The sequence below is a fragment of the Lactuca serriola genome, chromosome 1 (assembly GCF_051521515.1).
Source record: "Lactuca serriola cultivar US96UC23 chromosome 1, Lser_US96UC23_V15, whole genome shotgun sequence".
Classification (NCBI taxonomy): domain Eukaryota; kingdom Viridiplantae; phylum Streptophyta; class Magnoliopsida; order Asterales; family Asteraceae; genus Lactuca; species Lactuca serriola.
Window position 1 is genome coordinate 42,694,514 of NC_136408.1, and position 16,914 is coordinate 42,711,427.

General features: G+C 32.9%; 3 protein-coding genes and 1 non-coding gene across 9 annotated transcripts; 2 read left to right on the forward strand and 2 right to left on the reverse strand.

Moving 5' to 3' along the window:
• Nucleotides 1–5,279: 5,279 nt before the first annotated feature.
• LOC145085964 (uncharacterized) lies at nucleotides 5,280–8,425 on the forward strand. 6 transcript variants are annotated; one of them, XR_013700266.1, is made up of 14 exons: nucleotides 5,280–5,358; nucleotides 5,441–5,504; nucleotides 5,767–5,908; nucleotides 6,028–6,164; nucleotides 6,266–6,303; nucleotides 6,397–6,476; nucleotides 6,565–6,632; nucleotides 6,723–7,035; nucleotides 7,113–7,225; nucleotides 7,307–7,372; nucleotides 7,595–7,685; nucleotides 7,790–7,907; nucleotides 7,994–8,031; nucleotides 8,132–8,229. XR_013700266.1 is itself a non-coding variant. In XM_079023671.1 (14 exons), exons 1-14 carry the CDS (start codon nucleotides 5,342–5,344, stop codon nucleotides 8,316–8,318), a joined length of 1,422 nt encoding a protein of 473 aa, XP_078879797.1. In that variant the 5' UTR covers nucleotides 5,280–5,341; the 3' UTR covers nucleotides 8,319–8,425. The 6 variants fall into 6 exon arrangements, 5 of the variants coding, with proteins under 5 accessions (XP_078879797.1, XP_078879803.1, XP_078879824.1 ...); XM_079023671.1 differs by having other exon boundaries at nucleotides 7,790–7,857; nucleotides 8,132–8,425; XM_079023677.1 differs by having other exon boundaries at nucleotides 5,289–5,358; nucleotides 5,446–5,504; nucleotides 7,790–7,857; nucleotides 8,132–8,425.
• A 1,696-nt stretch (nucleotides 8,426–10,121) lies between these two features.
• LOC145085994 (uncharacterized) lies at nucleotides 10,122–12,689 on the forward strand. The gene is made up of 9 exons (XM_079023706.1): nucleotides 10,122–10,245; nucleotides 10,509–10,650; nucleotides 10,775–10,984; nucleotides 11,060–11,172; nucleotides 11,255–11,320; nucleotides 11,892–11,982; nucleotides 12,088–12,155; nucleotides 12,235–12,272; nucleotides 12,371–12,689. The coding sequence occupies exons 2-9, from the start codon at nucleotides 10,530–10,532 to the stop codon at nucleotides 12,573–12,575; spliced, it is 912 nt and encodes a 303-aa protein (XP_078879832.1). The 5' UTR covers nucleotides 10,122–10,245; nucleotides 10,509–10,529; the 3' UTR covers nucleotides 12,576–12,689.
• A 294-nt stretch (nucleotides 12,690–12,983) lies between these two features.
• TRNAN-GUU (transfer RNA asparagine (anticodon GUU)) lies at nucleotides 12,984–13,057 on the reverse strand. The gene has a single exon. It is a non-coding gene; the product is annotated as a tRNA-Asn (tRNA).
• A 2,216-nt stretch (nucleotides 13,058–15,273) lies between these two features.
• Nucleotides 15,274–16,914, reverse strand: LOC145086002 (uncharacterized). Its single transcript, XM_079023717.1, has 5 exons — nucleotides 16,734–16,914; nucleotides 16,573–16,669; nucleotides 16,010–16,098; nucleotides 15,786–15,883; nucleotides 15,274–15,646 (listed from the first exon to the last, which is right to left on the reverse strand). The coding sequence occupies exons 2-5, from the start codon at nucleotides 16,580–16,582 to the stop codon at nucleotides 15,544–15,546; spliced, it is 300 nt and encodes a 99-aa protein (XP_078879843.1). The 5' UTR covers nucleotides 16,583–16,669; nucleotides 16,734–16,914; the 3' UTR covers nucleotides 15,274–15,543.

Below are 16,914 nucleotides of genomic sequence, written 5' to 3' on the forward strand. Positions count from 1 at the left end.
TTTAGAAATATCAACATAAAGTTGGTGAGTTCATAACCATATTTGAAAGGAAAACCAGTTATTTAATCTTGTGATAAATACTTCATTTCCTTTGATAAAGATTTCTGTAATATCGAAAACCATTGTTACTGAGTTATGAAATACATAAGCATGTTTTCCCAGAAAATCCCATATTTTCTAACATGTAAGTCGATTTCCTTAAGATAAGAAAAACCCTGACTAATCACCAGTAAGTTAAGAAAACCAAGAGTACGAAAGTAGGTAGTTTTAATACATAAAACTATAGATTAAGAACTCTAGAATACCCTCGAGTACGAAAGTAGGTAGTTTTAATACATAAAACTATAGATTAAGAACTCTGAAATACCCTCCAGTACGAAAGTAGGTAGTTTTAATACATAAAACTATAGATTAAGAATCTGGAATACCCTCCAGTATGAAAGTAGGTAGTCTTATTACATAAATAAGACTATAGAAGAAAGAAAGAAATTCGTGAATAAAACTAATTAGTTTAATACGTATTGTGAGTCGTATAACCATACTGATTTGACCCGTGACCTCCTTGACATTCTTCAGGCGTCGAACGATATCCGAAATTTGTCACCCCAGGCGTGCCCGCCTAACTGTAGCTAGCAGTTAAGGTGTGAGATTGTCAGTCTCGAATAGATCTATCCACAAATTCCACACTCTCCCTCCAAGAGACTCTGGTTATACTTCCGGAGAGGATTTACTGGTACCCCGAAGGGTATAATGAAGACGAATCTTACAAGCTAGTATTAAATAATTCACGGTACACTTGGTCGTTATTGAATTTCGAAATTGTTTGGAACAATCGTAGAGTATAAATAATTAAATACAAAGTAATTATTTAGCATGATACTCTAGGTTAACAAGGATAAACTAAATCAGACGTAGTTTATATATAGACTTTGCATGAAAATCTGAATCCGTAAAACAAGTAATAAAGATCCCAAATTATTCCCATAATAATTTAAATGATTTGATAAGTTCCTACACTGTTTTGAAAACTATGTAAGTATATTCAGAAAACGTCCCTTATGCTCCCCATATTACAAAAGGGATAAAATATCTAAAGTTTGTCAGAAATTCATATAATTACATCAGTTTTAAGTTTTGAAAACCTTTATGATTTGCTTGTATTCCCCCCTCCCATGAAAACTTGAAAAACTCGGAAAAATGTAGGGGTATGAACTCACCAGTCGAGAAATGTGCCGGTTGGATGCTAAGTGTCAGTTTAGGGCTTGAATACGCGCGAGGATCCTATGTAATCATGAGGAGATACATAATTGTATCTAATTAGACTTTGAACTACTAATTAAATAAGATAATACATTCCGAGGCACGATAAAACTTTATCTCAAGTGTTTAGAATGATCTGGGTTGCATCTAAGGGTGTGTAGGGCCTAATTATGGAGTTTGCTCTTCAAGAGTAAACTCTTTGAGGAGTTTACGGACCAATGAACATATCCCCACGAGTTTATGGCCGTAAACTCATGGGTGGTGTGTTTTTGGGTGCTAAATGGTCTTATAATGCATAAGGGGAGGTTCTAGGGTTGATTCCATGGCTTAGGAAGTGATCGGGACTTGAAATGACCTTGGAAAAGGGGTTTACGGTTCTTGAAGGACACTTGGGGAGTTTACTGCCATAAACACATGATTTTACGGCCGTAAACTCATGCTTGGTCCATTCTTCATGCGATTTGGTGGTTGTAGGTTAAGCATGCTAAGTTCTAGACCCAAATCTAAGTCATACAAGGTGTTAGGGGCACTTAAACACCATTTGGAGGTGTTTATGGTCTATGAAGGGGTGTTTACGGTCCAAGAATGTTCTTGGGCCGTAAACTCAAGTTTACTCCCCAAATGGTAAGATTTTGGTGTTCTAAGTCCATTCATGCAAGCCCCTAAGTCATATCTAAGCACTAGAAGTGATTTGGAAGGGTTTTGGGGCTTCAAAACCCTCATATAGGAGTTCACGGTTTTGGGAGATGTTCCCAAACCGTAAACACATGTTCTTGATGCATTTGGATGATTTAAACACGAATTTGCATGATAAACAAGCTTAATAACAAGCTAGGATAGATTACTTACCAATTTGGAGCTTGAAAGGGGTGTTTTTGGATCAAACTCGAGTTTTAGAGAGAGAGTAGTGAGAGAAAGTGTTTTAAGAGAGTGAAAAAGCTTCAAAATGTGGTCACTCAATCCCTTATATAAGGGTTGAGTTTATGGCCCGGTGGAAATCTACCCGATACCGACGTTACACAGAGCTTTTGGTTGTACCCGATTATTTTGTCGTAACCCGACTTAGTTGAAACTAAAAAATTTCCAAAAGAATATTGAGGATGTTTTGACGTGTTTCTAATGCGTTCCGACACTTATGAAGTTAAAAGTAAAAGTCACAATTTAATTAACTTAACCCAAAAGTTAACGGAAAAATCTTAATAAAAATAAATTTTATTAACGGTAATGGAATATTGTGACGGAATAAATTTCGGGTTGTCACACCAATTGACTTTCACTTTGACCAAGTTTGACTTTAAGGGTATTTTGGGATTTTGATGGAGATTGGTCATTTGCTTGGAATAGGAGTTGGTTAGAGAGAGTTGAGATTCAGAGTTGGGACCTAATCAGCTTTGTCCAGTTTGTGAGGTGAGTTTTCCTCACTGTGTTTGCATGTCGAAGGCACCAAGGCCGACCCTTTGGATTTAATATCCTGTTATGTGATAGTATGTTATCGTGTTGTAGTGACTGTTAGATCCATATCTTGGTATATAGGATGTTGTTATGTTTATTGATCTGTAGATCACCTTTAGTCCTTCCATTTTTAATTAATCCAATTAATTCCAAAATTAATTCTGATTATTTTTTAATCAAACAATACTATTTCTAATTAATATATTATTCTCATAATATATTAATAAACTATTTATTTTGATTTATATTTAATTTATTAATCATATAATAAATTAATAAATCAATATCTCTCTCTAAAAAACATTCCTGTCAATTACTAGGTTTGAGGGCAACCCAAAAGGACGCTGCTAGTAATTCAAGATCATACTACTTTAGTTATTAACTTAGACACTTAATTCAACACCTATATATAGATAGCCACGCATTGCGGTTGGAATGTGATGTAAGTTACATTATTAGCCTGCTCATTTACATACTACGCTTATACTACCAACACTTACTTAACCGATTATGTTGTAGATCTCATTGCTGGTAGAGCGTATACAGGATGACGCTCGGTGGACGGTTATAACGAAAACTTTCAACACTGATACATTCAACTGGATTAACATGGCTGACGGATCCGTTTACCAAACTTGAGCAGACTGCAATACAATATAATTATGTTTCAATAACATTACCTAAGTATGTACGTACTAAAATGTTATTTGATGTTTCATTATTTATAACTTTTTTTTTTGTAGATTTACATCTCAATGATATACCAATTGCTCACTAGTTTTTGGGTGTTTTGAATTTGAAGACTTTCCAAATGATAACATACGATAGTCATTGGAAGAGCGACTACTTTTCAGAAACCCATGATTGGTTTATCAGTATGCGAGCCTGAATCCACAGGTTGCTAGTGGGTATCAAATATTGGGGTACCGAAGAAAGTGATGCAATCCCACTTGAGAGTTTCAACATGACCCTCGAATAGACGCCACAAGTACCATAACATATTGATGGTAGATGAGGTTGTGGGGTGTTTTGTGTTGGTTCCTAGAAGCGTTGATCACTGGGAAGTCGTATTCTATAGACGATCCAAGCTACATGAGCTATGTTATATCATAAACGACTGACAAAATTTTGGAGTATAAGGAATAAGATGATTTGTACATTGTAATGTTACTTGAAACAAATCCTTTTAGTTTATAAATTTATTTGGTTTTTGTTGATTTTAAAAATAATCACTTGTATTTTATTTAATATATAAACAAAACTTCTAAAAAAAACAAAATACATTTAATCAAGGTCCGGAATGAAGTATACATTATATAAAAGGAAATTGAGTAATCTAACCCTTAAAAAAAAACAAGTTTTTCGGAACCATAGACCGAAATCATACTTCGGAACTGTATTCCAGAAAATATGATTACTTTAAAATAAAAATAAATAAATAAATAATACACCATTTACAAGGGTTAGATTACTTAATTTCCCTAATATTTTTATTATGTTTGTATTTTTTAAAAGATATATATACACTAAAATCCCAATATTTTCATCGATTTGACAAGAAAGTCATAAACTTTATTTTTTTAACAGTAAAGTCTAAATTACCGGCAGTTTTTGACATTTTTACCTTATTTTCCGGTTAGTCGGTAATTAAAATTTTTTTGTCAAAAAAAAATTAAAGTTTAGGATTTTCTTGTCAAATCGTCAATTAAGATTTTACTGTAATTTTTTTTTAAGATTTTCTTGTCAAATCGTTGAAAATATTGGGACTTTAGTATATATATCCCTTTTTTTGTTAGAAATTTAATGGTATGATACTTTTTAAGCATTAGAGTTATTGAAAACTTCTTTAGTCAGCTAGATCCTATTGAAATCCTTAACGTTTGCTTCTTGTTAAATCGTTTTTTTTTTTAATCTCAGCAAACCAACATTGAAAAAAATGAAGATAATTAAGAAAGAAAGAATCAGGGCTGTGTTGGTTTTTTGCAGTCCCAAAAATGGAGAAATAAGAAACTGAAAAAAAAAATGAAATTGCCCTTCTTTCCATTCTTCACATTCATACATTTTTTACTAGGCATGTGTTGTTTGTGTTTGTATAATCTGTCCCCACTTTTTAGTTCAAGATTTGGCGGCGAAGCAAGAAGAAAGTTTTATAAGCGTTTTCACCCTTTCTCGCACTCTCTTTTGCATATGTTTCTCATGATCGTAATTGTGTCTGGGTAAAGATGATGACGGTAAAAAAAACATTGGTGTTACAACAAAAGTCACAACTAAAAGTTTTTGGGTTACGAAAATACACTAAAGTCCTAATATTTTCAACGATTTGACAAGAATGTCCTAAACTTTATTTTTGTGACAGTAAAGTCATAATTGACGATTTGACAAGAAAGTCATAAAGCTTATTTGTTTGACAAAAAAAATTCTGATTACCGGCTAACCGGAAAAAAATGATAAAAATGTTAAAAAATACCAGTAATTTGGACTTTAATGTTAAAAAATTTAAGTTTAGGCTTGTCAAATAGATAAAAATATTGAGACTGTATATATATATTTTTTTAAATAAAAATAAGTGAAAAGATATAAGCTAGTCGTTTCCCAACTCTAAGACGGTGGCGGCGGCGGGGAAACATCGATGTTAGCTCTATTCCGGTACAATTTCTTCTTTCAGCGATCATATCATTACTTTATGCATATATCGACTCCACTGTTACAAGTTCAATTATTGTTTCAGAGTAGAACGTGCTCTGAATTTCACAATCCCATATCATATATCCAAGTCAGCACCCTACTTTCAGGTTCAGCGGTCTTTCGAATTCTTTCCACAGGGATATGTTAAACCGATAAATTATTGTTCTTAATTCGCTCGTTAGCGAGTATCTTACGCGTAACTAGTTTATGAATACTGTTTTCGTTCTTGAAATCAGGTAGACTTTAGAACTAGCTGAATTTAATATCGAATTTGCTGCGAAAAAGAACAAATTCCTGCTTGTATCGTGGAGTTTAAAGGTTAAGAGCTTATTTGAAGCAGGCAATGTTAATGATTCTTTTTAATGGCAGAAATGCTACTCGTGTGGGGGTATGAACAATAAGTATAACATGATTGGTGGAAGCAGCAATAAAACATCTGCAGAGAAGAAAAAACATAAATCGATTGCTTCTGTATGGAGACCCGTGTCTATGCAGTCTTGTTCAGCTGATGGTGAGTATTTATTCTTCTATTTGGATGAACTTTTTTCAAAGCGATTATTTTGATGTGAATAATCACAATCGTAATCAGTTTATTAAAGTTAGAAATATGAATTTTGCATCTATGTCAAGATCGCCATGGTGGAGCTGAAGTAGGTAGTAAACTGGCTGAACCACAAATTGGTCCTGCAATATTATCTGATAAAGAAGAAGACAATGCATTCAAAGGGTCAGTGTCTTCTACAGATAACCATTCAATCTCTTTAGAGGTGAAGCTTTAGATATCTGTTTTTTCCCTTGAATTGTGAACTTACACTTAGTTATCCTTGTAATTCATGTACTTTCCTTATTTGGTTTCTTTATCATGTAGGTAGGGTCTTCCTTGTTTCGGTTCATCAAAGGAAAAGGGTACCTCTGGCATTTCCACTTGTTATATTCTAGTTATTTACGTATGCTACCACTAAACATAATACTTTCTTCATAAATCATAATCCTCCACAGGGGTTATGTGCAATCAAACATTGAAGAAGAGATGGGGGTTAAAATAATATTTCCATCATCAAGAAAGGAAGAATCAATAAGTATGTTTCTTGAATCTTGCATTCATTACATATATAAGAAATTTATATTCCCATCTAATTTTGAAGAACTATTTAAACATTTTCACAGTCATCGAAGGCACTTCTCCTGATAGTGTAACTAGAGCTTCAGAAAGAATACAACTCATAATTGATGAGGTCAATTGCTTTTTTATCTTGCTTAAGTGAAAATCTTTCTTAGCTTCCATTTTACATAACATGCTGATGTGGCCATGTGGGAATTTACAGACTGTCAAAAGTTCAGCTCTTGACTACTCACACTTCATATCACTTCCACTGGCTATAAATCCTCAATTGGTTGATAAGCTTGTCAACTTTCAAAATTCAATATTAGGGTTACATGATAATACTTCCAATGAAGATACATCAGAAGAAGAAAACGTGGACAAAAAATTAGGTGAATCTATTCTCACACTTAAAGCTCAAGAAGATAGTGGAAATGTGAAAGTGGATGTTACTAAAATACCCCTTGTAAGTTATCCTCCAAAATCCTCTGCTACATCCACTTCAGGCTCAAAGCCAAAGACTTCCACATTATCCGGTATGTGAGCAGAATTATCCTTATAATGTAATTTTCCGTTTTGTTCATTTTATTAATTATTTTTTTTGTGTAAACAGAATTAGGAATAGATAAATCGATTTTTATTAAGCCAAAGACATTTCACTTAACTGTGCTCATGTTAAAGTTGTGGAACAAGGAGAGAGTTGATGCTGCAGTCAAGATATTTGAGGTCAATTCAGTTGTTAAACTTTGTTGACTGATAATATATTTGAGATGAATTAAATGTTTTATAAATTTTTTTATGACACAGGGCATTGCAGGTGAAATAATGGATGCATTAGATGGCCGACCTGTATCTATTAAGCTTAAGGGGCTAGTAAGAATCCTTATTTAGTTGATATATAGGATTCACAACCCAAATTAATTTATTAATAATATAGATATAAAATGATTGATTGGAATTTTTTTTATTAAACAACTTATATTATCTAATCCAGTTCAGATTCTTAAAGTCGCTATAGTTGATTGGAATTTTTTTATTATTTCTTTTATAAAGAACATGGAGCCAATGTTCTTGATTTATACTTTCTTCTTTCAGGATTGTATGAGAGGATCTCTTGCTAAAGCTCGTGTTCTTTATGCTCCTGTTGAAGTAATAGGTGGTGAAGATAGGCTTTTGCGGGCTTGCAGTATCCACGTATTATGTGCATTTTTATTTATTTTCTTTTTAATCGAAGTAAAAGAAAAAAAACAACATTGAAAATTATTCGTGTTTTTTCCTGAGCTTTCTTAGAAGTCATCACTGAAGCTTTTACAGAAGGTGGCCTTGTTCTTGAAAAAGATGCCAAACAAGCATTAAAGGTAGGTGAATGTCATTTCTTTTTGACGTAATGGGAACACGACTTAATCTGGTAAGCTATATATATATATATATATATATATATATATATACACACACACACACACTATATGAGTGTTTCTTTTTTACTCAATGCAGTTGCATGCAACGGTTATGAATGCGAGACACAGGAAAAGGTTCTTCTATTTATTTATCTTTTTGGTTGTTGGATTATATAGTTTTTATTATGCTATTTCATTATAAAAGTGAATAAAGGGAATTAATTATATTGATTAGGACTAAGACGACAAAAAAGTATGATTCATTTGATGCTCGAGGTGTTATGGAGAAATATGGTTCAGAGGAATGGGGGGAGTATTTGATCAGTGAAGTTCATCTTTCACAAAGGTTTGTGTTTGATGAAGATGGCTACTACCATCGTTGTGCCTCTATTCTGCTCCCTCAGAATGTGCAAGTAGATTAGTTATTTGTTTTTGATTAATGATTTGAAGATCATGGTCATTTTGTTGAATATTTTGTATCAATTGCTAATAGGTGAATAAATATGTATGAAATGGTTTTGTTTTCAAACATTTTATATATTGACGAAATCGATAGAAAATTAATCAACATATATTGTTATAAGGGAATAAATCCAAATATGCTACAGTAAAACAAACATGACCCATGGTTACCAAAGCATTTACTTGTCCACCAAAACTCATCTTAGTATGCTATAGTAAAACAAACAACCGGATAAAAGTGGTCTGCAAAAATAGCAATTGAATAGTCTGCGAGAAAACACATTTATGGTATTTTTGAAAAAGTGGCCTATGAAAATACCCATTTAACGGTATTTTTGCAAAATGATATGCAAAAGAGTAAATTATATGAATGGTCCCTATATCTTTTTAACTCGGAAGGTCCCTAATGTTTGTTTTTGTTATGTGTTTGGTCCCTATTGTTTATTTTTATTACGCGCTTGGTCCCTTTATTACCTAAAAATACTATTATTTAAATAAGAAAAAATGGTTGGGTAGGTAAGGTAAGGTGATGGGGGCGGGGTTGGGAGAGTGTTTATTTAAATAAATTAAAAAATCAAGGGCAAAATAGTCTTTTTAAGTAAGACAGAGACCAAACGCGTAACAAAAACAAACAGTAGGGACCTTCCGAGTTAAAAAAATAAGTTAGAGACCAAACACGCAAATTATCCTAAACCATAGGGACCATTCGTGTAATTTACTCTAAAATACATATTTCCCGTGTCATTTCTGGAAAAATAACACAATCATTTGCAAATTTATCTTATTTCATAGATATACTGTAACTACCTAAAAATACCTGTAGAATTGGCTAAAAACCTTTTTTGAATCAAAATAGTAAACGTATAAATCACAAAAATCACCCAAGAAACCCATAGAATGACAAGGTATAATTACAAATAACAAAAATCACCCAAAATTAAAATAGGCAAACTCTTATTTTTGCATAAGGTCCATGAGAAAATGGTTGTTTTGTCTATTTTTTTAGTTGGGATATCTTTTTTTGGCGGTTTGGATGAAAACTCACCATTAGATGTGGATTAAATATATATTAAATTACAAGCTACAAAAAAGATGATGAATTATTTTTTGAAATATGTAAAAATTACAAATAAAATGATAGATTGCTTTATTATATATATGTAAAGTTATTAGACTGCTAGGACGGGCAACGCGTTTGCACGTCTGAAAGACGTGACAATCAAAAAACGACGTTATAACGCCTTGTACACCGTCTCCCTCTCATATTATTTGGTGTTATATTAAGAAATGTTATCATGGTCCCAGGAAGTAACGTGAAAATTAACCGATCAAAAGTCATTATCACACACTCTCTCTAACTCTCTTTGTATATCTTAACATGTTATAATATTTGCACACTATTTCCTATTTCCTACGTAAATCAAATAGTGTTAAAGATGACATGACATGTAAGTTGACAAATTTTGGATATGATAACATGTCTGAATATGTTGTCCATACCTAATAGCCTTAATAAACATATAGATTTCTATTTGATATTTGGAAATTGTAAAAAAATTAATTGATTATTTTTTGAAACGTATAAAAAATAGTGAGCCGATAATTATTCATTAAAGTTTGCAAGTTGTAAAAAAATCGAAAAACTATTTTTTTGAAAAATCTAAAATAGTTTAAAAAATATATTATAATGATTAGAGAAAATCTATAAATATTATTGAAATTTAAAAATGTATAAAAGTAATTAAAATAGATAATGTGTATTCTGGTAGAATTTCTTCTTTCAGCGATCATATCAACCGTTTATATATCGACCTCAAGGTTACAAGTTCAATTATTGTTTATTTCACAATTCCGTATCACATATCCAAGTCATCGCCCTACTTTCAGGTTCACCGGTCTTTCGAATTCTTCCCACTGGGATAGGTTAAACCGATGAATTATTGGTATTAATTCTGACGTGTAACTAGTTTATGAATACTGCTTTCGTTCTTGAAATCAGGTAGACTTCGACTTATTTTTCTACATGAAACTAGAACTACCTGAATTTAGTATCGAATTTGCTACGCAAAGGAACAAATTTCTGTTTGGAGTGTAAAAGTTAAGAGCTTATTTGAAGTTGGGAATGTTAACGATATTCTTTTTAATGACAGAGATGCTACTCGTGTGGTCGTATGAACAACCATAAAATGATTGGTGGAAGCAGCAATAAAACATCTTCTGCAGAGAGGCAAAAACAGAAATCAATTGCTTCTGTACGGAGACCTGTGTCTATGAAGTCTAGTTTCGCTAATGGTAAGGATTTATGCCTCTGTTTGGATGAGTTTTTTTTTTTTTTTTCAAAGCGATTATTGTGATTTGAAATTTTGAATAATCAGTTTATTAAAGTTTGATATATGAATTTTACATCTATGTCAAGATCGCCATGGTGGAGCTGAAGTAGGTAGCAATCTGGCTGTCAAAAGTTCAGCTCTTGACTACTCACACTTCATATCACTTCCACTCGCTATACATCCTCAATTGGTTGATAAGCTTGTCAAGTTTCAAAGTTCAATATTAGGGTTACATGATAATACTTCCATTAAAGCTTCTACCTCCGCCTCAAAGCCAAAGACTTCCACATTATCTGGTATGTGAGCAGAATTATCCATATAATACAATTTCCCGTTTATTCATTTTCTTAATTTCCTTTTTGTGTAAACAGAACTTGGAATAGATCAATCGATTTTTATCAAGCCAAAGACATTTCACTTAACTGTGCTCATGTTGAAACTGTGGAACAAGGAGAGAGTTGATGCTGCTGTCAAGATATTTGAGGTCGAATTCAATTGCTAAACTTTGTTGACTGATTCTATATTTGAGATGAATTAAATGTTTTATAAATTTTTTTATGACACAGGGCATTGCAGGTGAAATAATGGATGCGTTAGATGGCCGACCTGTATCTATTAAACTTAAGGGGCTAGTAAGAATCCTTTTATAATTGATATATTAGATTCATAGCCCAGTTTAATTTATTAATAATATAAATATTAAATAATTTATCAAAATTTTTGTAAAACAATTCATTTTACTTGAACATAAACCAAATCGTTGAGATACCTCAAAATAAGGACCAAAATTGCAAAAACCAGCTAAACTCAGGGACCTACTTTCATGTGTCATTGAGTTGGAGAGAAAAAGCAAGAAAGCTGACAATTTTATGTCGATACCCTTACCATGTAAAATAATAGATTAGGGATAATTTCAAAGTACAATGTTTGTAATATAAAGATATGGAGGTATGTTGTAATATAAAGATATGGAAGTATGTTGCTGTTTTCATGCATTTAGCCTTAAAGAAGTTATGAAGCCTTTCCTTTGTCTCCAAATTGTCCCACATTAAGGAGGATCTAAGATTACGTAACTACCCCTATAACTTTAAGCAACTTATATTATCTAATCCAATTCAGATTCTTCAAATCACTATAATCATTGTTATTTCTTTTATTAAGAACATGGAGCCAATGTTCTTGATTTATACTTTCTTCTTTCAGGATTGCTTGAAAGGTTCTCTTGCTAAAGCTCGTGTTCTTTACGCTCCTGTTGAAGTAGTTGGTGGTGAAGATAGGCTTTTGCGAGCTTGCAGTATCCACATTTTTATGTGCATTCTTATTTATTTTCTTTTTAATTGAAGTAATAAGATAAAGCAACAATGAAAATTATTCGTGTTTTTTTCCTGAACCTTCTTAGAAGTCATTACTGAAGCTTTCACGAAAGGTGGCCTTGTTCTTGAAAAAGATGCCAAACAAACATTAAAGGTAGGTGAAGGTCATTTCTTTTTGACTTAATGGGAACATGACTTAATCTAGTAGAGTGTTTCTTTTTTACTCAATGCAGTTGCATGCGACAGTTATGAACGTGAGACATAGAAAAAGGTTCTTCCATTTATTTATCTTTTTGGTTTGTTTGGTTATATAGTTTTTATTTTATTTCTTTATAAAAGTGAATAAAGGGAATTAATTATATTGATTAGGACTAAGATGACAAACCAGTATGATTCATTTGATGCGCGAGGTGTTATGGAGAAATATGGTTCAGAGGATTGGGGGAGGTATTTGATCCGTGAAGTTCATCTTTCTCAAAGGTTTGTGTTTGATGAAGATGGTTACTACCATTGTTGTGCGTCTATTTTGCTCCCTCATAATGCGCATAAATGTATGAAATGGTTTTGTATATGAATATTTTTTGAATAATGATTTGAAGATCATGGTCATATTTATGAATATTTTGTATCAAATGCTAATAGATGAGTGGATAAATGTATGAAATGGTTTTGTTTTCTTCTTCCAAAAGCAGGTATATATTTTATTTTACTTACTTCTATCTTTTGAAAAAGGATTTATTCAAACATTTTATATATCGACCAAATGATAGAAAAGTAATTAACATGTTGTCATTATGGGGATAATTCTATGTATATCGGCTATATCGATAAGAAAAAGCCAAAGTATTAAGTATATTGTCATTTATTGCAATTTGCTCATCTAATACCATTATATATATATATATATATATTTCTTACATTGTTCATGGTTTCTTAACAAAAAAACTATGAAATGCAATTGTTAACAAAAACGGAATGAACGCGCTAGAAGGAGGGGTTGAACCTCCGACCTTGTGGTTAACAGCCACACGCTCTAACCAACTGAGCTATTCCAGCAACTTGTTTGAATATTATGTTGAATCATTGTTGACTTATTAATCAAAATCAGGTAAATATCAATTTCAATTCTGATTTTCTTTTTGTAAATAATCAATATATTAACCCTTGGTTATAAGTATAACATTATATTATTATAATGATAGTTTAGTTCTTATATATAGTAATTTAAGCTGTGTAATTATACATTTTGAGGTGACAGCCAAGCCGTTCAATCCATTTCCTCTTTTGTTTTCTTCTTATTTTATTTAGTTTAACTTGTTAGGTTTAAAACATAACTCTTATCAATCTACTTTTAAATAAATTAAACAAAAACCACACCTTTTATTAAAAAAAAAAAAAAAAAGCAAAAGACAAGCACGTATGTTTGCTCACAATTTTGGTATTGCGACCTACTTTATTATGTAAATATACAATTTCATTAATACCTTTATCTAGATCTATGACAATATTTTCTCTTTATTTTACATACAACGATAAACATACTTCACATTTCAACAATAATAAATTAAGGTATCTCGTCTAGAAAAATACATCACCTAAAAATAAAATTAACCAATTTCGATTTGACATAAGATGATAATAAATTAATAATTCGTTAAATTGGAATGTGATGTTGTACCTGTACATACTACATAATGGGTTTAATATTACAGCTAACACCCAAGAAAAAGTAACTGGTCAAATTTTATTTGGTCAGAAACATGAGTGAATATTTGATTCTATAAGAGAATTTTGATGTTATTCTCGATATTTATCCATTTTCTCATAATAGACCGAGTTTGATTGAAACTTCAATCTATAATTCAATGCATCTAAATCAATTTTTTATAAATATTTCAAACCTTTACAAATTTGAAATTTAGTGGAAGATGATAATAAATAGCAAGTCTAGGGACCAAACAAATCTTAGTGGAATCAATTATATTTATAACATTGAAAACTGACATTACTTTATACTTTTTTTTAAACAGGGGACAAAACATTAGTCCATGTGGTTTCGTAAAAACTGTCGAAAGAGTAAAATGTTTCCGACTTGTATGGAAGGTTTAAAATCAAGAATTCACTGTGGTTTTGGTCATAAAAATGCGGAAAAGACTATTTTGCCCTTATTATTATTATTATTATTATTATTATTATTATTATTTTACATTTTCTTTATTTACTTTTATATTTTAAGAATCATAGAAAAAGAAAAAATAAAATCCTCTAACCCACTTTCTCTCTCCCTCTCTTTCTCTAAAAAAACACACAAATCTCAGTACCGATATCATCATTGGAACCTCAACCATTCCTCCTTCCCATGGTCTTCTTTGTATACAAATCGAAGTGTCATCGGACCTCCACAACCCAACAGGAAAAGGCTCTATATACCTTCATCGATCTTTGATGTGAAGAAGTTCCCTTTCCACCGCCTCCTTTCCATTGACGAACAAATCTAAAGCTTCCACCCATTCTACCCGCACCCCTATCCAGATGAACAGGGCACATATTTTCCCCTTCTTGATGAGGAATATGGCACTATCGAAAAACCTCCATTGGAGCCACCACTTTAACCTAGATCTAATGGCGATTTGCCATTGCAAAATTTGAACTGGACACATATTTTCCCCTTCTTGATGAGGAACAGAGCACTATCAAAAAACCTCCATTGGAGCCACCACTTTTAACTTAGATCTCATGGCGATTTGCCATTGCAAAATCTGTTCAACCTTGGTGTTCCCATGGCAATTGGCCATTGCAAAATCTGATAGTATATGAGAACAACTTTGGTGTCCCCTTCGATCATCGTTTTTCTCAATTAAATCTTGAAGGTAAACAATGAATAGAGATTGAGATGGGAGATTAAAAGAGAGGAAAGAGGAAATAGGAGAGAGGCAGGGTCTCCGTCGGTGATGGTTATGATGTTGGCGGTGGTAGCTACAGAAGGAGAAGGAGAACGACAGGGGAGAGGTGTGGTGTCTCAGCCGATTGTGGCTCTGTCAAGGTTTGTGGACAAGGTGGCTTCTTTAGGACCAAAACTATGGAAAATTCTTGTTTTTGGACTTTACATGCAAATCGGAAACTTTTTGAACTCTATCTACAATTTTTACAAAACCACAAGAACCAATTTTGCAATTTTGTCAAAATGGCGGGACAATCTCCATTTAAAGTGTCAAAATCTCAAATGCTCAACTTTGAATGACATTGTTGGATAGATTTTTCAAAATACAATATTGTGATAGGAAAATATATATTATAATAAACAAATCAATAAAAGTACCTTGCTATCTCATACATTTAACCCTCATTGAAAAAAGTATACAAGTACATCATCCAGAGAACTTGAGTGAAAACTCGAGCAAGAATATTCAAAATTGGATACTCATAGAAGCTTCCCACCATTATTACCAATCAAAATTTAGTTAATATAGGATCACTTATGAATCATAGACAAGATATTTGCGCTTTTGAGTCGACCTAATTTCTTTGTAGCATTGGGAAATTCAGCTTTTTATCCTCCCATCTTCGTTTTTCTCTTTAGTCACTTCTGAGATGTCTTCCTTCCCAAAACCAAGTTCCGACATGTCTTGCCTTGCCATCAAATTCCTGAAAAGCCCTCCCGACACAACAATTAGAAAACTCATTTAGGCCCACACAAAAAGTTATGACATGACATGACATATGACAGAATATGACTTCTTCGTCTTTTACAAATATGATTTCTTAAGGGAAGTAACAAACTAACTTTTCCATTCGGCATTCCAAGTATTTCTTTGAAAGGTGTCTACATATCTCGGATTTATGCCCTGATGTTTTGAGACAACTTATATATTCTTTCTTCTCCTGAATGTAGCAAATTAACACCAAACCAACTAGTCAAAATCATAAGGCTGCAATTCCAATTTTCTAAATTACACAAGAGAAAGAAACTAACTTTCACCAAAAAAAAAAAAATCAGGGAGAGGGTACCAGGTCACATAAGTGCATATGGTCCAATGGAAAAACTCCTTTCTCTGGTGGTACTGGTCGTGCTCCTCTGTTCCCTCCAAACGCTCCTCCTGAAAAGAAATGAATAATGCCTCATCTACATGATCTTAAGAGATAATAGAAGTAGTAAGAATAATCGCTTTTAACTGCTCAAAATTTGCTACAAGAGCATTAATTTCACGTTTGTAATTTGAAAAGTAGTAGGTGCATATGCAAATTGCCAAAAGTGAAAAATGGACTTTGATTAATTGATCGATGGAGTTATTAGCGATAGCATTAAACCACATCCAACTTGATCCGAGTTAGGTCACAGGTGCAGCAGGGCAATGGCAACTGCTTCGCTAGAAGCAGTGATTCTGATTTCACTTATTGACAGAAACAACAAGTATTATTGAGAAGATATGTGTAAAACCCTAAATCTTATGGAGGTTTTATCACCGCCAACTCGTAAATTACTTGATGGAAAGCAGTTTGGCCAAAGGAAACCCTAGGAGGCTGTGTATGTGTGTAAATAGAATTATACATACAGAGAAAGAGGGGTGTACCAGCGCTCATTGGGGAAGATTGAAGGGTGAATTACAGAAGCTTTGTGTCGATCAAAATGGCGATTTTAAATCACTTAATCAGAAAGGTGTCTGTAGTCTGTACTAACCAGAAAGCGGGAATCAGTACCAGAGAAAAGGAGATGACAGGAGATGAAACTAACCGTAGATGGCGGCGATGAAAAGGCTGCCCGATACGAGTGGTGCTGGCGGCTATGTTGCTCTTGTTCGATCGGGAGCGCCGGAGAAGGAGATGTGTGCGGAGATACGAGGGAGCGCTGGAGATCGTGACGTTATGATGCCCGGAGAATGGAGAAGTTTGGTGTGTGAAAAGTAAGGGCAAAT

Coding starts and splice junctions, on each gene's coding strand:
- LOC145086002 (XM_079023717.1), bottom strand. Junction 15,884..16,009: donor ATATGCACTTATGTGACCTG/GTACCCTCTCCC, acceptor TGCTACATTCAG/GAGAAGAAAGAATATATAAG. Junction 15,647..15,785: donor TTGGAATGCCGAATGGAAAA/GTTAGTTTGTTA, acceptor AGGGCTTTTCAG/GAATTTGATGGCAAGGCAAG.
- LOC145085964 (XM_079023671.1), top strand. Junction 7,226..7,306: donor CTGCAGTCAAGATATTTGAG/GTCAATTCAGTT, acceptor TTTATGACACAG/GGCATTGCAGGTGAAATAAT. Junction 7,686..7,789: donor TAGGCTTTTGCGGGCTTGCA/GTATCCACGTAT, acceptor GAGCTTTCTTAG/AAGTCATCACTGAAGCTTTT.
- LOC145085994 (XM_079023706.1), top strand. CDS start 10,530: ATGAACAACCATAAAATGATTGGTGGAAGCAGCAATAAAACATCTTCT. Junction 11,173..11,254: donor CTGCTGTCAAGATATTTGAG/GTCGAATTCAAT, acceptor TTTATGACACAG/GGCATTGCAGGTGAAATAAT. Junction 11,321..11,891: donor CTATTAAACTTAAGGGGCTA/GTAAGAATCCTT, acceptor TTCTTCTTTCAG/GATTGCTTGAAAGGTTCTCT.